Genomic DNA, 23,348 nt, shown 5'->3' on the forward strand with positions numbered 1-23,348 from the left:
TTAAAATGATTATTTTTTCTTCCAAAGTTCACCCTTCTATCGCAAATCTGACGACCAACCAATGTTTCAGTTTTGTTCCAATATCTGTTTAATACAATTAATATAATATCCACCCAGTCACGCCAAATTTCACCCTTAACTCAACCCATTCGCTGCGGCTTATTCCCAGAGTATTAAGCATCCCCCGAGATTCGAGAGGGCGTTTAATTTATTTCACCCCTTTTTGATTAAACAGGTGGTTATATTGTTTATAAATGTAGAGTTAAGTCATAAACAACCCTTGCGCATAAATGCTATTATTGTGTATTTTTTCTATGCATGGTAAATGATTATAATTTGACTAGATTGTAGGTACTCGTTTATAGGGTAGACACATCTAACTGCATAGTACACACGTCAATATCCCAAATCGTGTGATTTGAAAAAAAACATTATTCTTCCTACACCGCACCCTTATCCGCACCCAACGGTGCATAAGGCACTGTGTTGACATGATAATTCATCTCACGAATGCAAGATAATCAGTACTGCGCTTCAAGTATCAATCCGGGAAACCATAAAATAAATTTAAAAGTGGAAAAAATCACTAATAATTATTTTGACCCCTTAAGAATCGAGTATGCGTTGATTTTGTTTTACTTGTATTTATTTGTCGTTTTTCCTACGTATAGTGTTTTCATCATTTGTTATTACGAGTACAATATACAAAAACGCGGATTCTTTTTGAAATAATACTAATAAAATATATCTTTTCATACTTGCATCCGAGATGAAAAGGTAATCTCAGTATTCGATTCGGCAGTCACTTTGTGGTAATATATTATATATCTATTTTTAATTTTAAGTTTTACTTGATAAATACCACTATTTGAAATCTTGTAAAATAGTGGTATTTAACAAGTAAAACTAAAACTAAAAATGAAAAAGTAATCATCTAGTTTTTCTACATTATATAACAAAATACTACGCAAATCATTCGCAACATCTCAATTACTTATATGCAACATTTTTAGTTGTATGTAAAAATCTATATTTTATTAATAATTGCCATTTTATAAATTTCTTTAGTAAAACACCATATCAGTAATGCCCAAATAAATAAATATATATATTTTTGTGTTTGTAATTTATTCCCGACAATTGTACGATCATAAAAATAGATATTTTATTAATAATTGCCATTTTATAAATTTCTTAAGTAAAAAGCAATCTCAGTAATGAATGAACGAATATAAATATTTTTTTCTTTTTTGTAATTTATTCCCGACAATTGTACGATCATAAAAAGTCGATCTTTTATTAATAACACTTTCGCTACAATATTGACAAGTGTGAAAACATACAGAGGGGCATGTCATTGTACAGAGGGTGGGTTATTTAGTGGGTCCCGTGGGACGTCGGCTACCCTCAGGGTGAATAAAATATCAAAAGATGAGGGAAATATTGCCAATATTGTAAACAAATGTATTCCCGGTTTATCGAATTATTTTGTTATTTTTCCAAATCGAAAGTATTATCATTAATTCGATTATTCCCATAAGAATTCAATAGTTTACTAGGGGTTTTTTTTTTTTAATTTTTACATTGAACGGAATAATTATCATTAAGATTCCAGTATTGTTCAAATTTTAATTGTAATGCAAACAAATTTCAATTTAACTTATATATGTATTATATATATATACATATATATATATATATATAAAATTAAAAAAGGCCCTGAAGTAAACAATTGAATTCTTATGGGAATATAATTGAAATTTTCCTTTTATATTATTATTATTTTTTTTAAATCAATTTAACCATAAAGTAGATGCCATAAATATTAAAATATATTAATAATCCTTGTACTAGCTGTTTGTTCAAAAAGTTTATGTCGATTAAAGCATACTGTTTTATTTTATTACAGATCTGGAGTTGTCCGAAACTAAACACTGGCGAAAAAATATTTTTCCGAATTATATTTTATGAGTGCTAAAGTGAAAAGTCAATTGGTACAATTTAAAAAAAATTAATGACTTTGTGTTTTACAAAATGCATTCTATAAATGATAAAATGATTTGTTTGATTTAACTGAAAGCGAAAATAGACTAAATTCTCGTATACTAAAATATAATAAGAATTGATAGACTGCAGTGTTGCCAATGTCAAGGGTTTAGTCGGTGGGGGTGATTTAAGGGAGGTGGGCTCGGGGCAGGGGGAGGGGGTGGAGTGGGGGGGCGGCACGGGGCTGCTGGAGGGGGCGGGCGGGGGAGGCATGCAGCGCGCGCCCCCGCCCCAGCCGGCCCTGCAAGCCAGGAGGAGGTAATTATTTTAATATTATTTTTTTAAACCTGAGTCCGACCTGTTTTTTTTTTTGTAATATGTATATACATACTATACATATATGCAAATATACTAATTACATGTACAAAACACTCTCCTTACCATCAATTGTTCACTTTGTGTAATACCACTTTTATAAACAATTCGTGACTACCGGTTTCGGAAAATCATTCGGTCATCAGATCAACAAAATAAAATTATTACGACACACATATCGCTCAATCCTTTCAAGAACGCCATAAATTAAAAATCGTTAATTTTCAGTTATGCATGTTTTCGGAATGCCCAGAAAATGTACTATATCCTAGCAAAAGAGGCATATTTTTAACTCAACATTTACCCGCTACAGGGCAGAAAATGTTGTTTTTGCATTTTGAAGAAAATGTATTGTTTAATTATTTTTTTAAATATACTAAACACTTTTCAAATGCAGAAAAAACCTTCAGGTTTTACCTAAAGAGATGGTTTTACCTAGAAAGTATCTTGATATTTATTTTTAATACTATATTTTTAATACTATTGTGATATATTTTTAAACTTTAAAAACGTTCTCCTGAAAAATCTAGTTTTTTTTTTTTATGACGTTCTTGAAAGGAGTGAGCGATATGTATAAAAATAAAATTTTGAAAGAGAGAACAAAGACAAATGAATCACAATGGGAATATTTTTTAAAGTGGATGAAGTTAAATTTAGTTGGTTAAATTTAATGGGTACTTTTTTTATTCCTTTACTTATTTCAAAATTTTCTAGATTATCTAAACAAAGATTTATCAAAATTATGGGCCTCAGGTATAATATATATGATTAGCAAATTCTGAAAAATTATTATTAAGGCACCTTAGATGTTTTACTACCATACCACAAAGTTATCAATGTTTTTAATATACAAAATGGATTACATGTATTCCCGAAAGTTAAAAAAGTTGCCCCGCCCGGAGGGGAGGTGACATGGTTTGTCAAATAATGACGCGCTAATATTTGCACCTGATAAGACTTGATCAGACATATAAATAATCATTAAGGGAATATTCGCAAACACAGAAATTATTCCAACGTAAACCACTGGAAAAGTCATATGTTTGTTTACGTCCGAGTTTTTAAGAATGTATATTGGATATATTTTTGTTTTTTAGAATAAACATATGGTATATAGAAGAAAAAAAAATTCCTGAATTTTTAATATCTCTTTTCTTTTCAAAACTGTATAATTATTTCAATGAAAAAATATTTTTCGATGTAAAAACGGTGTATTAAAAAATATGAATTACGTAAAATGTTACTTGGATTTAGAGAAAATTAAGTTGAGACTTAACGAATAGTGATAAAAAATTCAGTGTGTATAAAGGTTGGAGAAGAAGATGAATGAATGAATGAATGAATGAACACTATGCAAAATACAATGTAATAATAAAAATAAAACATTATATAAACATGGTTAAAAGAATTGTGAGTTTAATTTAAAAAAAATAAGTGAAATTAGAGATATGTTTTATAAATTTGCAAGAAAGAAAGAAGAACACGAACGATTTATACATAAAGTCGGAGCAGCTGGCGACGATGCTAGTATTTTCGTAAAATATTTCTTGATATTTTCAATATCCCGAAATCACCTGTCACGCTTTCTTTCCTTCCCTATAACTTATGTCCTGCGTTTCTCATAAATATCGTGACAGTTCCTACCTGCACAGGTATACTCGTACATCGTATATATCGACCCTTCTCAGTAACGTAAAACACAGATCGACAAATTCGAGCTTTTAAAAATAAATTTGTTATGTATTTTTCACCAAAGCGTCGGCGTCGTGGTGAAGTTGGGTGGGTGGACGCCCGAAACTGGCGTCGCGGAAAAAAATATATTTTGCTCCAACTAACAAAAAAAACAATTCATTTATTTATTTATCTAAACTAAACTTATTGAATTATTAACTTCGTTAAGCACTTTGAAATATCACATTGTAAATGTGTCTAAATCTTTGTTCACAATTATTGACTGGTCAAGTTTTAAGCAACTTAATATAAACTAATAATCATGTTTTCAGGTAATTGATTAATTTATTTATTTATATACCGTAAACTCACTTAATTATTAACTAAATTCGCTAAGCACTTTGAAATATCACATTTTAAATGTGTCTAAATCTTTGTTCAAAATTTATGACTATATATATATATATATATATATATATATATATATATATATATATATATATATATATATATATATATATATATATATATATATTAAACATATATTATATATATATATATATATATATATATATATATATATATATGTTATATATATATATATATATATATATATATATATATATATATATATATATATTTAAACATATATTATATATATATATATATATATATATATATATATATATATATATATATATATGTTATATATATATATATATATATATATATATATATATATATATATATATATATATATATATATATATATATATATATATATATATATATATATATATATATATATATATATATATATATTTATACATAAATTATATATATATATATATATATATATATATATATATATATATATATATATATATGTTATATATATATATTTATATATATATATATATATATATATATATATATATATATTTATATATATATATATAAATATATATATATATATATATATATATATATATATATATATATATATATATATATATATATATATATATATATTATATATATATATGAACTGTAATTATGCAATACGTTATTTCCGAGTAGTATCACTTCATTCATATCATCAATCTACAGTACTTGAGTCGATAATAATCAACACTTGAAAATGGAAAATTGTTGCTTAAAATACATAGCGATAGAGAAATTCCATCAATTAATATGTTTGTTTGCTGTAATGTGATTCATGGGAAAGTCCTAAAAGCAGTATTTACCATACATTGCATACAAAACAAAACAAAAATATATTATATCTTCTTACTATTACTATTTAACCTATACGCATCCAATGGTGTATAGGGCACTGCATCAAATGGATTCGATATTCATTTGATAATATGTTATATGAAGGCTAGGTGATCAGTCATTATAGGCACTAGTCTATCAAATCACCTTTTTTTTATTTTCACCCCCCTAGTAGTTGAACCCGTGTCTTCCATTATGGTTATCAAATGAGCTAACAACTACACTATTGAGGAAGGCTATCCCATTAAGAGAATAAAATATTACATTTATTTTCATAATTAATTGATTCACCAGTCACTTTGTGGTACCATTTTTAAGTAATTTTTTTTTATAAAATCTTTTGTATTACCTTAGTTAATATGAAGTGCTTGAATAAAAGTCCCGGGATAAAATAATCGCGACTTACACGGAGATAATAAAATCATCCATATTTTGGTCGGCATCGATAAAGATTACGTTTCATTTAATGTAAAAATAATAATAATAATAGAAAACATTAAAAAATCTTCAAAAAATTACTTCTACCCTTCGAACGAATAAAGGCAGGTTACTATATTTATGGAAAAAATAAATTAATCATAATTGTTATAAAATACCACGGGTTTTTCAAGTTATAAATAGTAGATGACTCGAAGAAATCGATTATATTAATAACGAGTATGATAAGAGATCACAATCAAATCAAATATAAATTAGAACTTACAAACATAATCATCCATTTATAGTTGAGTCGTAGTACAATCAGTATCACTTATAGTATAATTGTTAAAACTTACAACTTTTTTTAATATTTCAATCAAAGTTTTCTCTTCATTATTTTTTTAATAAATGCAGTATACTGAGTACTAGAAGTGATATAAATTGGTGTTATATACAAAATTTATATTGGGAAGTGATGAAGTAAACTTATAAAAGACAGTATATCCGTTATTGGTCGAGAATCTAAGAAGTCAGCGTGGAAGTATCCAGTCATTGATACGATAGTAACAACCGCTTTGCGCACTGAGCATTTTCAACCTCTATATCGTTTGCTGAACGCTATTGAGTTTCTCTTTCTACACAAGTGTTAAGACTCCACAGTCTACAGAAAAACACAAGTGCGGTACAAACTGCTTCTGCGTATCCAAGAGCCACTGAGTAAATTTGGTAAAGCAGTATAAATTGTGCGTAGTGGTGTAATTAAAAGAATCTTTACTGTTTCTGCATATCCAAAAACCCACTGAGAAGATTTGATAAAGTAGTATAAATTGTGCGTAGTGGTGTAATTAAAAGAATCTTTACTGTTTCTGCATATCCAAAAACCCACTGAGAAGATTTGATAAAGTAGTATAAATTGTGCGTAGTGGTGTAATTAAAAGAATCTTTACTGTTTCTGCATATCCAAAAACCCACTGAGAAGATTTGATAAAGTAGTATAAATTGTGCGTAGTGGTGTAATTAAAAGAATCTTTACTGTTTCTGCATATCCAAAAACCCACTGAGAAGATTTGATAAAGTAGTATAAATTGTGCGTAGTGGTGTAATTAAAAGAATCTTTACTGTTTCTGCATATCCAAAAACCCACTGAGAAGATTTGATAAAGTAGTATAAATTGTGCGTAGTGGTGTAATTAAAAGAATCTTTACTGTTTCTGCATATCCAAAAACCCACTGAGAAGATTTGATAAAGTAGTATAAATTGTGCGTAGTGGTGTAATTAAAAGAATCTTTACTGTTTCTGCATATCCAAAAACCCACTGAGAAGATTTGATAAAGTAGTATAAATTGTGCGTAGTGGTGTAATTAAAAGAATCTTTACTGTTTCTGCATATCCAAAAACCCACTGAGAAGATTTGATAAAGTAGTATAAATTGTGCGTAGTGGTGTAATTAAAAGAATCTTTACTGTTTCTGCATATCCAAAAACCCACTGAGAAGATTTGATAAAGTAGTATAAATTGTGCGTAGTGGTGTAATTAAAAGAATCTTTACTGTTTCTGCATATCCAAAAACCCACTGAGAAGATTTGATAAAGTAGTATAAATTGTGCGTAGTGGTGTAATTAAAAGAATCTTACCTGTTTCTGCATATCCAAGAGCCACTGAGCAAATTTGGCAAAGTGGTGTAAATCGTAATTAGTGGTGTAATTAAAAGAATCTTAACAGTATTCACATTGGATAAGGACTCATAGTGAAGCCAGAGTAAACCATTTAAACAGGAGTGACGCAAACTCCTGATATATATTAAAAAGTCATTCAATACTTTTTGGGAAGACATAGAGCCAAGACAGAAAAACTAGTATCTCTTCTTCCTGGTGTTGTATCTGAATAGATCAGAATGGATACAGAAAGGGCCACGATAAAGAGTGAAACCCGCCTAGTGTCCGCGGGAAACGCACTGCAGACCGTGTATTGGAGGAGGCCTCTAAACTCGCAGGGACAGGGGTTCCTGAAGGTTCGCAGGACTTGTCACTTCATGAAGGACTCCAAACCTTCTCCACATACTGATAACCGGCACATTCGGAAGCAGGACTCGTAATGGGGAAGACTTTCCGCTTTGATCCTGCCCGCTACACTTCCTTTAATTCCTGAATTAAAATCTTACGTATAATTTTCAAACTGATTTCTTCATGTGATATTACTATTATTATATTTTAATTACTTTTATTTATTTATTGTTGTTTTATATTCATAATAAAATTTAATATGATAATTTTTTTTTATTTATGAATTAAACAAGACAGGTTTTCCTTTGAAAAATATCACCTCTAAATCAAAATTTACAAGGCGCATTTTATTTTTAAAATGACAAAATCTCTAATCATTCACTTTATACGACAAATGAAAATAATTATTTCGAGTCACGCAACGTTTGTAAAATGAATTACCCATCGATTAATTATATTACTAACCATGACAAAATTATATTTGAAAATAAATTTATGTAATTACATAAATTTATTTTACATACACAACAATCTCTGTAATCATAAAAATAAACATAAATAATAATAAAAACCCTTATCCGCACCCCAATTGTGCATAGGGCACTGCTTCATATAAACGCAGTGTTATCTCAATCGTTTACACATGAAGGAAAGGTGATCAGCCCTCCGCTTCAGGTACCAGTCCAGGGTAATATTGAATAAATACTACAGTATAAAAATCACTTATATTTATTTTACCCCCCCTGGGAATCGAACCCGGGACCTCCAGAACGGTAGCCAAGCGTGCTGACCATTACACTACGGAGGCGAACAAAACATAAATACCTACTTCAATATTTTTACTGTGCTAAATTTCAAATGAGGAACAGTGGAGCAGCAGAGGAGATTAGAACTATTCGGTTATAAAAATATTCTAAATAGGTCTTTCTTAAAAGTAGACATGGAAAACTAAACTTCAAATCACACTCCTGTACAGTAGGTACCTACTACATACATTTGTGATATGATCGCGAAATATAATATTTTACATAAATGCCAAATACCAACTCTTTTTAAATATTCATACAAATCTCATTTTTCATTTAAAACACAACAAGGAAAAGACAAAAATGCAACGAAAATATGAAAAAATTAAATTTATTTAAAAACTAAAATAATCTAACATTCAAATTCATGAGCTTAGCCGGAAAATACTACTTAATTTAAGTAATAATTAAACTAAATATATTGAAAACCGTATCGACATGTGAAAGGTTCCACAACCATAGCATATATACAGGTTTCAAGAATTAATCCAATATATATGTGCAATAATAGGCAAAATGATAAACGTTACACAAGTGTATAAAGTAATCGCTTAAGCCCTGACTCCACATAGGGATGACTTAAACCAGCCTATGACGGTCGTAAGCCCGGTAAACGCCCAGACTTCCATATTATTCTTTATCTGCTGTGTTTAAAAAAAAACAATATGAAAAATAACTCCTATAATTTGAGATAGTCCAGATTTATATTCAAGTATTTGGACACACTCAAAATGTTGTCAATATTGTAGTTGTTGTGACATCTACAATATTGACGTAAGTCTATTCCATTAAGCATCAGAGCGTCCGACTGTCAAACGCTTCATTGCACATTCATTTTTTTCTTTATTTTAAATTATTTTGCATTTCACAATATACTATAATTACGTACAAAAAAATATCCCACAAAGGGATGGCCTGTGTGTGGGTATACATTTTATTTTTGGTTATAACAAAAATGGTCAAGAATACGATAGATATCAGAAATAAAATTAGATTAAAAGTGCTAATATAAACTTCAATGATTTGATTTAATCAGAAAACAAAATATCAACATGATGAAAATGAAAAAAGTTAGCAAATATGTACTATATGAGTTATACGTTTAAAAGAAGAAAGTATTTGGATCCGATTTTTATTTAAATAAATGATTTAAGCAAAATTTTAAATTGAAAAAAAACTTAGGTAATTAATGTCTATCATATCGTAGTCACACAGGAGAAAGTGACCAAGTGCATTTCTTACAAAAATGTGATCATTGACTATTTGATATCTTACTAGCTTAATATTGTCCTGAAAAAATCCAAAAGGATTTTTAACTTGAAAGTATAATATATTGAATTGTTAAAAATGACTAACTGCGTTGATGTTTATTTTATTGCCAAGCAAAAGTGACTTAAATGGCCCTCCTGAACATTTTACGTTTTGTCAGTTGGTCACTTTCTCCTGTACGAGTACGATATAGTCTTTGTGGAATGAATTAAATAGTTTTGGAGCTATGAAAAACATCGAGTCTTGTCTTTGGTATTTAGTACCAAACATCATATTACTTGGATAGTATGAAAAAGCTTATTTTCTTTCAGAAACGCTGACGCCGGGGCGCTGTCGCGCGAGGAGCGCCGGCGGCGGCGTCGCGCCACCCAGAAGTACCGCACCGCGCACGCGTGCAGGGAGCGCGTCCGCGTGGAGGCCTTCAACGCCGCGTTCTGCGAGCTGCGCAGGCTGCTGCCCACACTGCCGCCGGACAAGAAGCTCTCCAAGATAGAGATCCTCAGGCTGGCGATCTGCTACATAGCGTATCTGAACCACGTCCTGGACGCGTAGCTAAGGGGTATTAATAGTGTAACTGCCCATACTTCCATATTCTTTCTTGCGTTTTATTTAGTATTTCGGCATTCATTTTCTGGTAAGACATGATTAAATTGTAAATGGAACACTTGTTTTACTCAAGGTGTAAAAATAAGTGTTCTCATTTACAAACTTCATAAAATAAAATAAACTTTGTTTTTAACCACTTTTTATTGGTACACCTTTTCCAACCAGTTTCGACAAGAACCTTGTCATCATCGGGGTTTATGTACTAATTCTAAAACATTGAAATACTCATAGCTAGGTTATAGTTAATTACCCTTCCCTTACGATGCCAAAAACTTCCAAGCACTCCGTACACCATATGAAAAAGAATTTTAAAAACATGTGATTAAAAAAAACTCCTGAATGTCGCTTTTATTGAGCAATGCACAGCAAATACAATAGTGGTTAAAAACAAAGTTTTATTTTTATTTTATAAAGTTTATAAAATGTGCCACAAAGTATCTGCGAAAAACATTCAAGAAAATTCGCATTTACAATTTATCCCTTCTTGCGCATGCTGTGTTACGAGTTCGATCAATACATTAAGAAGTTTCAAGAATTTGAGTAGTGTGGTTGTCATCATGGGTAGAATTAGTGAATTTACACGTGTGTAAAGTGATCCCTTAAACCAGCCTGTGACGGTCGTAACCCCTGTAGGCCATCTACCCATCGACAACCACACTGTCATGGGTATATTTTTCATTATCACTTATTCTTCACACACATTGGATTGGTCACCCAATTCATTTATACGCTTGTAAAGTTTTAATATTTTATTTTAATTTAGTAATATAAAAATAAATAAAACAAATAAACAAATGTAGATAAAATCAAACGAAACTTCAAACCTTGTTTAGAAATAAATCACGTAGATTAAAGCGCATAAAAATAAATTGAGGATGCAATTCGTCGACAAGTTATCGTTATTGGTAATAATGTCCTGATGACACGCGATATGTCACGATATTTAGTCGAAAAACGATAAATATTATTTTTGGAGGATAGTGACAAAATTTTAAAATTTGGTAATATTTAAAAATTGCACATTTTAAGGTACTGAAGGTTCCTAAAAATCTAAAAAACAGAGGAGTACGAATCCTGAAAACCTGAAAAGAATTATAGCTAGATCCTGAATGTCTTCAAAACTTAACATATTTTAGCAGAAACCCCCTTTTCCGGACAGTTAATATCAAAATTCTCCGACGGGGTCTCGAAAAATATTGTAATGATTGAACGAGGCTTGAAATCGAGTATCAACGCGAAATGTTAAAAATTAAGTATCACCGTAACTAATTTATTTTATTATTTAGAATTCTTGCATTGTTTTTAAAGCTTGAAATTTATTGATATTTATTAATGGATTTTTTTTATTTTTTCACATACTTCGAACATGTTTGGTTAAAAACATAAATTGATATAATGCATTCTCGTAATGCATTCTCGAACCATTATTCTGTTATCTTCTTTATAATATGTGCATCTAGTCATTTATAAAAACTAAACTGTAGATAATATTAGTAGGATATTAATTTTAAACTGTAGGTTTTCAAAAATATGTGTATAAATTATAATTAATTTTTATTCCTTTAATAAAATCTACTAAAAATTATTTTCAGTTTATTTTTGTTGTAATTAGCGGTCTGTTTCATCCTCAAGAAAAAAAGTAAAAATAAGCATTGGTCCACTCACATTTCAAGTAAGTACACAATATACAATTTTTGAAATATGAAAAACAAATTTTCGAATAAAGGCTCAATTCTATACCCTGAATGGTTTTTACATTTATTATTGTTTTTATTACAAGTGTAAATTTTACAAATTATTTGTATAAAACCTGATAATTGTTTATCTCGATGCAGTGTAATGTTTTTGTTATAATGAATACTTTTTGTAAAGAATAAATATGTAAGAAAAATAAAATGATGTTTATTTAAACGGATTATATGAAATGTTTTCAGAAAAAAATTATTTTACATTTTTATTACGATACATAAAAAAACTAACCAAGTAACCAATTACCATCCTCTTTACCAGTCTGTTACGCATTTTGAACAAAGTCCAAAAAAATTGAACTGATTTATGAATTGAAAAAAAAACAAACAAATGAAATTAATAGAAATTCTGTAAATACCAATAGCTATCCTCTACATAATATGTAAAAGAAAGAAAAAAATCCAAAAAGTATGAGGGCCAACGGCACGCGGTGTTCCCAAGCGGTCACCCATCCAAGTACTGACCGCGCCCAATGATGCTTAACTTCGGTGATCGGACGAGAACCGGTGCATTCAACGTGGTATGGTCGTTGGCGAAAAGATGACCATAATTTTTGTATATAAAAAAAATATTCCCGCCTCCATGATGTAATGGTTAGCACGTATAGCTGCCGTGCTGGAGGTCTCGGGTTCGATTCCTAGGGGAAGGGTAAAAATAAATATTAGTGATTTAACACTTTAATATTTACTTAATATAACCCTGGTCCCTGAAGCGCTGGGGTGATCACATTGCGTTCATGTAAGTCACGATTAATATAACACTGGGTCAATACGATATAGTGCCCTATGTACCATTGGGTGCGGATAAGGGTTAGAAGAAGAAAATATTGATGAAGTAATAAAAAATATGTACATCATATATTTAGGGTGATTTATTTTTTAATTTCATTTTACTACTAGCTGACAGATAGGTACCTCAAATTATAATCTTAACTTAAATGCCCATATTTAAAAATAAAGCTGAAATTTTGTGCTGTAATTTTAAAGTTAATAATAATAATATTACAATTATATTGTATTCTTTCTATAATCAAATATCAGATAAGATTTTTATTAAAGGTTATTTTTCACTTTGCAAAATATATGCAGCATTTATCTTCTTAGAGTATTTTAATCTGTTCATTTATTTACTATTTATAGTTCTATGATTACAGATTATTTTTACAGTAATTTTCGTGTCTAACTTTGAAATTAGTATGATTGAAAATTGTTTTCCAATGTACAACATTAAAATTTTACATAATTGGTCGTAAATTCAATCATGAGTTTTGAAAGCCATAAATCAACATAATTTGCGTGCAGGCAGTGTGCGTGTTACTAACTGATGTTGGTACATATTATAAGAAAGAAAAAATATATAATTATTTGTATATACTTTATTTGAAGCACTAACTTTGTGATTTTCTATTTTATAATTAAAATGTAACTTTATTCATATAATATACAGTAAACCCTCGCATAACGTTAAGATGGGTACCGCGTTATCGGAGGGAACGTTTTTAGATTGTATTTTAATTTAATACTGACTCATTTCAGTCATTTCCGCTGACTAAAATGTAAAAATACAATTGTAAACATTAATCTCCTATAACATTCCCTACGATAACCCGGTACCTTTTTCAGTGTTATATGGGGTTTTACTGTACATATCACGATTGAATATTTTTTAAATATAAACTTGATTTATTGTTCTGATAATTTTAGAAGTCAAAATATACAAATATTAGAATACATACACACTACGTTTTCTAATGTTCCACTAGAAACACTATTTTGTTTAAACTTTGTATAAATTTAATCTAAAAACTGTTTTTAGTACCTTGTCATTGTAAAACATTTCCTTGTGAAAATTGGAAAATCTACCCGGAGAACATGTAATATGGGTGGCTTTTATTGGTCGGGAAATGATTGCTGTCCCTTCTGGTTAGACCTCCCAATGCTCCCAGAGTACTCGGGCTCGGGGTATAGCCACCTGCGTCACCTCACCCTAACCCATCCTTAAGTCAACGGCACGTAATAGGTACTAGCTACTAGCAATGGGGCTGTATTATTCTGTATCCAGCGAATAATGTTGTTTTAATATGAAGACGGCGATTAAGAAATAGAAAACAAAATAAATGTGAAAATATAAAATCGTAATTTGAAAATCATTTCTCTATGTATCAGGCCAGAACGTTTTTGACTGGAGGATCAGTAACTATCGTCGTTAGTATTTCATCAAATATTTTATAAGTAAAGAAGACTTTTAAGAACTTTCAAATGAACCGATTAATTATTTATACAACAAAAAATATAATACTAAAAAAGTTAAAAAACAAAACAAAACAACAAAAAAAACTTTCATTCCACCGAAGATCACCAGGTTCCATGTATATTTACGTCCGTTTTTTTAATGTATACTGTATATTTTTGTTTTTTTCGAATATATGTAGAAAAATATATTTTTTAATTTTATTTTAACTGGTTGCCTTTCAATTTGTTTCGAAACAATTATAATAACTTATAAGTACATATTTCGAAGAAATATTTGCAAAAACGGTGTTTTATGAAAAAAATCAATTACTTAAAATGTTACATGGATTAAGAGAAAATTAAGTTGTGACTCAATTCATGTTGGGTCTTAACATTAGAAATTCTATAAAGACCAATAAGTATCCTCAACCCAGTCTGTGAAAAAAAAAAAGAAGGATAGCCAACGGCAGGCGGTGTTCCCAAGAGGTCACCCATCCAAATACTGACCGCTCCCAATGTTGCTTTTAACTTCGGTGATCGGACGAGAACCGCATTCAACATGGTACGATCGTTGGCGATGGGCCTTGGAAGATGGAGCCATATATAAAGATTTTCTTCAAAAATAATATAAGAATAGAACAACAACAAAATGCAAAGCATTCTATAGATAGAATAAAGGCAGAAGATGTTGAGAATGCTTTAAAAATGGCAAAAAAGAGAAGGCCAACGGCACGCGGTGTTCCCAAGCGGTCACCCATCCAAGTACTGACCGCGCCCAATGTTGCTTAACTTCGGTGATCGGACGAGAACCGGTGCATTCAACATGGTATGGTCGTTGGCGGCAGATTCACCATATTTTTTGTACATTTAGAATATATTGATTAAGGATTTTTTTTTTAAACTTTAGTGGAACTTCTCATAACGAGCACCTCTCATAACGATTAATTCGCATAACGAGCAAAAAAAGTTGCTTCCTTAAGGAGCGACATTTCGCATAACGAGTTATAGAGAAAGATCAAGTCCCTTTTTCGTGACATTAACTTGTGAGCTAGGACGCGCCAGTCAAAACAAAAAAAAAAGTTTCGACTGGCGCTGAAGTCCTAAAAAAAATGTTTCTTAACGAGTAAGATTCTGGAATGAATTATCCTCGTTATGAGAGGTTTCACTGTACTTCAAATCTACGGTAAGCAATTTCACCATATTGATCCTTCTGAATGACAATAGATCTGCATTTACATGTCTTTTATAACACATTTCTAATTCATCCGCCGGATTTTCCCGCCCTTCGGCCAATTAATTTGTAATCGATCGTAATCCGGTATTTGAATTTGGCTCCAATTGAAGCGATTATTCCCGCCTTTATTCGGGCGCGTTGTGCGGGTAATCTCCAACTCCACCCCTCGATTGCTAATTGGTCAAACGAGGTCACGTGGCTCTACGTAATTTAATTCAAACTGAACCACCAACCATTCGAATGAGTTTTTTTCATACACAGGGAAGTACTTATAAAAAAAAACTGTCCATATACTAATAATTCACACTTATGTACCTACCTATTTTTAAAATTCTTCTCTTTTTTTATGTATGTCTACCTTTACACCATTATACCCTTGAGGTATATTGTCAGGAATTAATTCTAGCCAACCCAACATTCTGTTCCAAAAAAATGGTGGATAATTTAATATACTTATTTACAAATATTATTGTCCACCTCCGTAGCGCAGTGGTCAGCGCGTTTGGCTACCGTGCTGGAGGTCCCGGGTTCGATTCCCAGGAGGGTCAAAATAAATATGGCCGATTTTCACTCTCATATTTATTTAATATCACCCTGGACTGGTACAAGAAGCGTAGGGCTGATCACCTTGCCTTCATGCAATTAACGATCAAGATAACACTGCGCCACTACGATGCAGTGCCCTATGCACCATTGGGTGCGGATAAGAGTTAGAGATGTACAAATACCAAATGGTAAAGAATTTACTATGTAATGTAAATATTCGAATATAAATGTAATATATTGGTCAATGTAATATTAAGGAACTTTAGAAATAAATGATATTTTCTGAAAAAATGAAGCACATACCTCATTCGTTTTTTTTAACCTGTGAAATAAACAGCTGTAATTTTAATTTTACTCTACGTCCATGGACTAATAAACTATTTAAAGTAAACCTCTATAGTATTTTTTAAGATTTAAGGAAAAAAATCAACTTGACACTTATTTTATTTAACTTTACACATGTTTATTTTTTTATTCTTAATTACACATGTATTTCACGTTTGGATGGAATTTTTTATTACATTAGGATGATACCTACTAAAATAAAAATGGGGGGAACAGGAGGCCACTACGTAATGGGGCAAACTGGCGTGAAAGTAGTGGGCCAAGTGATTACATTGTACTTATTGTATGGAAATTGCAATTTTATGGAGCTTTTGGCATTTCGTGCGAGGGGGAGTAACAATTGAGCAGAGGTGTGAAGTAACAAAGGAGGAAGGTAAGTTATTTACAATACTGTTTAACGTTGCGTTAAAAGTAAGCCAATCAGTATTTAATGGATACAGGGCTCGTAATTAGTTAAAAAATATTATATATATATATATATATATATATATAAATATATATATATATATATATATATATATATATATATATATATATATATATATATATATATGTAAACCCTTATCCGCACCACAATGGTGCATAGGGCACTACATCATATAAACGCAGTGTTATATTGATCATTAACACATGAAAGAAACGTGATCAGCCCTCCGCTCAGGTACCAGCCCAGGGTAATATTGAATACATATAAGAGTGAAAAATTAACTTTTATTTATTTGATCCCCCCTGGGAATCGAACCCGGGACCTCCAGAGCGGTAGCCAAGCGTGCTGACCATTACACTATGGAGGCAAACATAGTGTACATAAATTAGGGTAGGCATGGATAGGCAGTAGAGGTAGGTAGTAAGGTAAACTGCTACTACTTAGTAAGGTAGAGTAAGTGCTGGTAGCGTTTTTATATATCACGCGTGGAAATTGGGATAGGCACTGCTTTTTTGCCTTCATGGAAGGCACGCCCCTGGGTATATACATATGCGCGCACAGCGCACAAATTTAATTTCTTTATATTTTTTTCTCATATTATTAACCGGGAAATCGATTATACGGGAATTTTTTCACCATCCATTCCGGAAAATCGGGAGTGTACTGTATCATTTGGCACTCAGTCTAGTTTACACTACACGTGTTTAGCCGCTAACTGGGGAGTTACCACACGACACGACACGTGGCCATTGATCGAGTGATGACAGTGTGTCGTGTAGCGAGTTGATATTGTCATAAATCGCAAAGTCATGAATAAGCGATAAACTTGATAACTTCTTGCTTTCAATGTAATAAGAAAACTGACATTGCATTTCTAATTTATTTTAGAGCAAACTTTTTTGATATATTTTATTTATTACCCATATACTCAATCCGTACGTAATCATAATGTATAATTTAAACACATTATTATATAAATAAATAATTTGACCCATATCGGCACCTAAGTGGTGCGTAGGGCACTACATCGAATCTACCCGGTGTTAACTCGATCCAGATTCAGACAAAAAGAAGTTATACCCTTTATATTTGCTATATTGGAAGATATGGAGGAGGAATAGTGAGTGCCACAGGATGGGTAAAGGATAATAACAACAATGGCTAGAGGTCACTCTGGATTGCATACCCGTACCAGTTAAAACAGTCGTACAGATTACTAAGGTACGGTTGTATACAGTATAATATAACACTACTTTTTTTTCTTTCCCTAACCTGTCTTGCCAAATTAATGTAGATTTAGATTTAAAAAATTGCAGTTACAGATTTCAAATTGTTCTCGTCAAATGGAACGAGGCCAACAGGATTTCTTCAGTATTGCCAGCTTAGGGATGATATCAATGGTATAGTGATACCATGAAAATCCGAGGACGAACAGTGAATTCCGAGAATGAATGTGGTGACAACTGTAAAGGCAACGGTGCGACTATCTTTTATTTTTAATGCTTCTGTGTCTTTCTACAGTACATTAATTTATGCATATGCTAATTTTCAGCAATGATTTTTCGGAAATATTGAGCAATCCGCCATAGGTTACCTACAAGAGGTCAAAGATGCATAGCATCACTACCTATCGACAAAAATAGTAACTATACATCTTGCACAACGCGAAGTACAGATAAAAGGCGACATAGTTTACTTTGAAGTAGCTTTGACTTGATTTTTTCAGTTTCATTCATAGATGTCAGTAAGATTTTTATTTAACTTAAATTTTCTTTTTCAAATATTGTAAAAAAAATAAGAAAGCTACATTTTCATGGTGATAATTAGATAGGTTGTTGATAAAAGTTTAGAGGAAAAATATATTATTATAAAAGTAGATTTTGTATTCTTATATCAATATTTGGCAAAACGCCGCCGCGGTTCCATGGTGTAATGGTTAGCACTCTGGACTCTGAATCCAGCGATCCGAGTTCAAATCTCGGTGGGACCTGTCTTTTTGCTTTCGGGCATGAATAAAGCAAATTTGGGTGCACAATATGTCCAATATGGTGACAATATGTCACCTACATTATTTAAACTAAGGACGCGAATGATTCATTTTAGGTTATTTTATAATATACGTACTCGCATATTTTTGGAATAATCAAAAACATCGAAAACTCTAAAAAGAAAAATCGGCAATAACTATTTTACTAGCAACTGAAATTTTAACAAAAATATGGACTTGTCCTACAATGGTTATAATGTTACATGACTTAAAGAACGGCATATTTGCTGAAAAATTAAATGTCATGAAAAAAATGTATTAAGAATAAATCATAAAAAAAATTCCGGTACCGGGAATCGAACCCGAGCCTCCTGGGTGAGAGCCAGGTATCCTAGCCACTAGACCATACCGGATGGTGCGGGCTTCACGCAATGTTTAGTATAAAAATATATATCATCGATAAAAAAAATCATATTGATATGTCCAGCGCCACCACGTTGGTGTCATGAATTAAAATGAAATGTCGGTGACACCGCGTCAGTATCGTCCTAAAAAAAATGGCGTTATGCCTGTTCAATTGCGCTTTATACGCAAATCTCAATGGAGTCTCTTTTTTATTGAAAATATGCGAATCTTGGATAAAGGTTCATTTACCTGCTACTGGAGAGAACTCGGAGGTCGCTACTAAATCGCGAGCTTCCAATCACGATTCAACCAATAGACTTTCCGGGAAGCTAAAGCAACATACACCAGCTAATACAAATTTCCGATAACGACAAACAACAGGAAGAAGGTGCCATGCATGTTCCAAAAACAAAAAATACAACAACATTAATGTGTAAATTTTGTGGAATCGCATTATCGTTCATTACATTTATTTAATCTTACATTTATTAAAATACTTGTAATTTCGTGAAAATAGAGGGACAGGATTGAGAAGTCATTAAAATCCCAATTAGACGTGCGGACGGCAAAGTATTAAATAAACTTACTATTGAAAATCATAAATGATTTTTTTTAACGATTGATATTCGTATGTATTTTTTAAATTTCATACGATATTTTTATTACAGAACACAACTTGACCATGATTTTTTTCAATAATTATACCTAAAGTTGTTTTGCTACTCGACAATAGATGGCAGTAGTATACAAGAGCCTGTTTGATGATATTATTTTCTTTAGGTTTTTCTACTCTTATCGAGTTTTCCCCTTCATACTGAAAATAACAAAACAAGGACAACAGTTGATGAGAGTCATATAGGGTTGAGGGTTGAATAGCACTGTGGTAATAATATATATTATGCGGATATAGAAAAATATGAATAGATGTGAAATAAATAAAATGTCTCAAGGTGTAAACAATAATCATAATGATTAATTATTATGGAGCTACATATTCTATAAAGCGCGATTAGCTACCTTGATAAAGGTCGTGAGCTCCTAATGGAGTCTAAAAAATAAACAGTGTTTGATAGTAATATTCATTTGAATATCATATTTATTTAATTAAAATTCTAGCTCATAAATACATTATTCTTAAGTATTTTACAAAAATAGTGCTGTATAAATTATCCAAAATAGTAACTATTATTATTTTTACCCTTATTCGCACCCAATGGTCCATAGGGCACTGCATCGTATCAATCATCATAACACATGAAGGCAAGGTGATCAGTCCAGCTCTTCGAGATCAGGGTGTTTTTAAATATGTAGTATAATGACAACAATATGTTCTTGCGTTTATTTGATCGCCCTGGAAATCGAATACAAGACCTCCAGAACGGAAGCAAATTCGCTAACCACCAAACTACGGCGGCGGAAGGGCTCCGATTATTTCTAATGATGTTATATATCATCTTGCATTCGTATTGGATTAATATCGGCAATCCATATTTTCGATTCAATTTGTTTAAAAATGGAATATGTAAGTATTAGATATTCATCTATTTTATATTTGAATTCATAAACATGAGGTTTTCCATATCTCTGGTCACGGTAAAGTTATATAATACACATACAGGTGCTTACCCAAGTACTGCATACTACAGGATGGCACAAAATTAATCACCCTATCGGAAGATGTTATAATTTTTTCAAATGGTATCGTACGTCAATCATTTCGTAGTCGTACAGGAGAAAGTGACCAATTAACAAAACTTAAAATGTTCAGGACGACCATTTAACCGTTTTTACACTTTTGTCATCAATGCAGTTAGTCGTTTTTAACAAGTCTAAATATGAAACTTCCAAGTTTAAAATCGCTTTGAGATTTTTTCCAGGCTAGTAAGATGTCAAATACATAGTCAATAATCACGTTTTTGTAAAAAATGCATGTGGTCATTTTCACCTGTATAAGGACGATATTTGATATTTGTAAATTGAACAGCTGCAGTATATAAACAAATTTAGTGTGGCAAAAATTAATTATCCGATTTCGATTTTGAATTATTTTTTTACTAAATAAAAAAAAATATTTTAAGCAATGGAAATCCTTATTTGGACCTTGTAATTTTTTTCTGTACACTGGAAAAGGTGATATCCGTCAAGTGGCTGCCGCCAGTGTTGATACACATTTGTGCCCGTTTTATCAATATGTTTATACACTGCAGCTGTCTAGTTCACAAATGTCAAATATGATTGACGTATTACGCCATTTGCAAAATACAGCATCTTTCGATAGGGTGATTCATTTTGCATCACCCTGTTACATCCGATTTTAACCTGTAATCTCAGTAATGAATAATAATGAGATATTATTATTAGATGAGATGCAGAAACCAGATATATCTGGTTTCTTGCACTTTGCCTGTGGCTCGGATTGTCGGGTTTACGAGCGGAAATATGATTAAGCTATTATAAAGGGAGGTCATTTAGCTGCTAACGATTTACGGAATCAATATTACGAAAATATGGTATTTTTCCACAACATTTTTTTTTAAATAATGCATTTACAGTATTTTTAGATTTACGCACAAGTGATAAACATCTTTCTTCTTCTATATGCACTCAAAGGATGCATCGAACCACATCGAATTGTCGTGGTATTCTTCTTATACCGTATCTCCAAACTGTCTCCAGGGTGTCGGCTGCCCGGAGAGAATAGAACGCCACATCAATCTGTATTTGCAAACGATCTTCGCCTCTTTCATACATGCATTTCCTCATACATACTCGGTGATTATTCTTGACCTAACCACATTCAAGTATTTCAAACAAACGTAATTATATTATACTAGAAATGTATATTTTTCACGTAACTAATGGATCAAAAGAATGTTGCGTTTATACGAATTTGTTTGCAAAATCATTTCCACCATCTCCTTTTCCTTAATTAAATCACAGTGAAGCGTCCTTGAAGACGTATTTTACGAAAATGGCGCTACATAAATTATCCAAATTTATTATTATTATTATCATTAGCTTCAACTATGTAGTTGAATAGGCGTTCGACCAATCACCTGCATCGTAATGACAACCATTACTCATACATAGTCCAATTTTGGTACACGAATGACCTAATGTGCGCAACAGTACGTACTGTCCTATGTTGTTCCGAATCCCCTGTGTCGTGTCACGTAGGCATGTTTTGCGATTTCGTAGTTAGCCAACGATTTTGGCATAGAAACTCTCCCCTCTTTTCTGTTTACATTGTAAGTCTCCTTCGTATCCCGGTTTGTCTTGTCTCCACGGAAGCGTGCCAAAATGCCCGCAGGAGTTTTAAAATTATCCCGGGAAAACTGTATTTATTTCTGATTACTTGTCAAAATTAAGTAGTTTTACATGATATAAAAACGTAATGTATGGTAGGTACGTCGCGGCGGTGTTTCAGACCGTTTTAGCCTCGCTAATTTTGTTTCATATCTTTCTTATTCATCTCTCATTCGATGTAAAATAATGCAAGAGCGAGGAAGACAGAACGTGGTACCAGGAATATCCTTAATTGTACACGTGAAGTATTCTCGTACCTTTGTGAAAGTGATTTTCACGTGGTTCTTTGTGTATGTTCAGGAAGTTCGACTCATTCTTCCTGTAACTATAATACTAAAACATCACACCAATAATTTATATCTTTGTTTTGTGTACTCGCTAAACTTTTAAAGCGTAATTAAATGTGCAACATTTAAACATTCTTTTACAGAAGAAATATATATTTTAATTTTAATGATTACCATATCGCTCACTCCTTTCAAGAACGTCATAAATCAAAAAACTTAATTTTTCAGGAGAACGTTTTTAACGTTTAAAAATATAATACAATGTATTAAAAATAAATATCAAGCCACTTATTGAACTTTTTACTGTGCAACAGATCTTTTAAAGTAAAACCTGAAGGTTTTTTCTGCATTTGAAAAATATTTAGTTTATTTAAAAAAATTATTAAACAATACCTTTTCTTCAAAATGCAAAAATGA

The 23,348-nt window shown here is 31.4% G+C and overlaps 1 protein-coding gene and 4 non-coding genes across 5 annotated transcripts; 2 read left to right on the top strand and 3 right to left on the bottom strand.

Annotated features, from left to right (window-relative positions):
- Positions 1-2,144: 2,144 nt before the first annotated feature.
- On the top strand, positions 2,145-11,321 carry HLH4C (Helix loop helix protein 4C). Its single transcript, XM_088258322.1, has 3 exons — positions 2,145-2,153; positions 2,198-2,304; positions 10,120-11,321. The coding sequence occupies exons 1-3, from the start codon at positions 2,145-2,147 to the stop codon at positions 10,358-10,360; spliced, it is 357 nt and encodes a 118-aa protein (XP_088114448.1). The 3' UTR covers positions 10,361-11,321.
- Positions 11,322-12,578: 1,257 nt separating this feature from the next.
- Positions 12,579-12,697, bottom strand: LOC148310505 (5S ribosomal RNA). Its single transcript, XR_015837389.1, has one exon. It is a non-coding gene; the product is annotated as a 5S ribosomal RNA (ribosomal RNA).
- Positions 12,698-15,115: 2,418 nt separating this feature from the next.
- On the bottom strand, positions 15,116-15,234 carry LOC148310506 (5S ribosomal RNA). The gene has a single exon (XR_015837388.1). It is a non-coding gene; the product is annotated as a 5S ribosomal RNA (ribosomal RNA).
- Positions 15,235-18,864: 3,630 nt separating this feature from the next.
- TRNAQ-CUG (transfer RNA glutamine (anticodon CUG)) lies at positions 18,865-18,936 on the top strand. The gene has a single exon. It is a non-coding gene; the product is annotated as a tRNA-Gln (tRNA).
- A 338-nt stretch (positions 18,937-19,274) lies between these two features.
- TRNAE-CUC (transfer RNA glutamic acid (anticodon CUC)) lies at positions 19,275-19,346 on the bottom strand. Its single transcript has one exon. It is a non-coding gene; the product is annotated as a tRNA-Glu (tRNA).
- Positions 19,347-23,348: the final 4,002 nt, after the last annotated feature.

This window comes from Brachycentrus maculatus, unplaced genomic scaffold (assembly GCF_059751285.1).
Source record: "Brachycentrus maculatus isolate JH-2025_06_01 unplaced genomic scaffold, ASM5975128v1 h1tg000092l, whole genome shotgun sequence".
Classification (NCBI taxonomy): Eukaryota; Metazoa; Arthropoda; class Insecta; order Trichoptera; family Brachycentridae; genus Brachycentrus; species Brachycentrus maculatus.

Bases quoted from the DNA above. Each gene is read 5' to 3' on its own strand.
- HLH4C (XM_088258322.1), top strand. The intron at 2,305-10,119 runs GTAATTATTTTA...ATTTTCTTTCAG, and splicing joins GCCCTGCAAGCCAGGAGGAG to AAACGCTGACGCCGGGGCGC.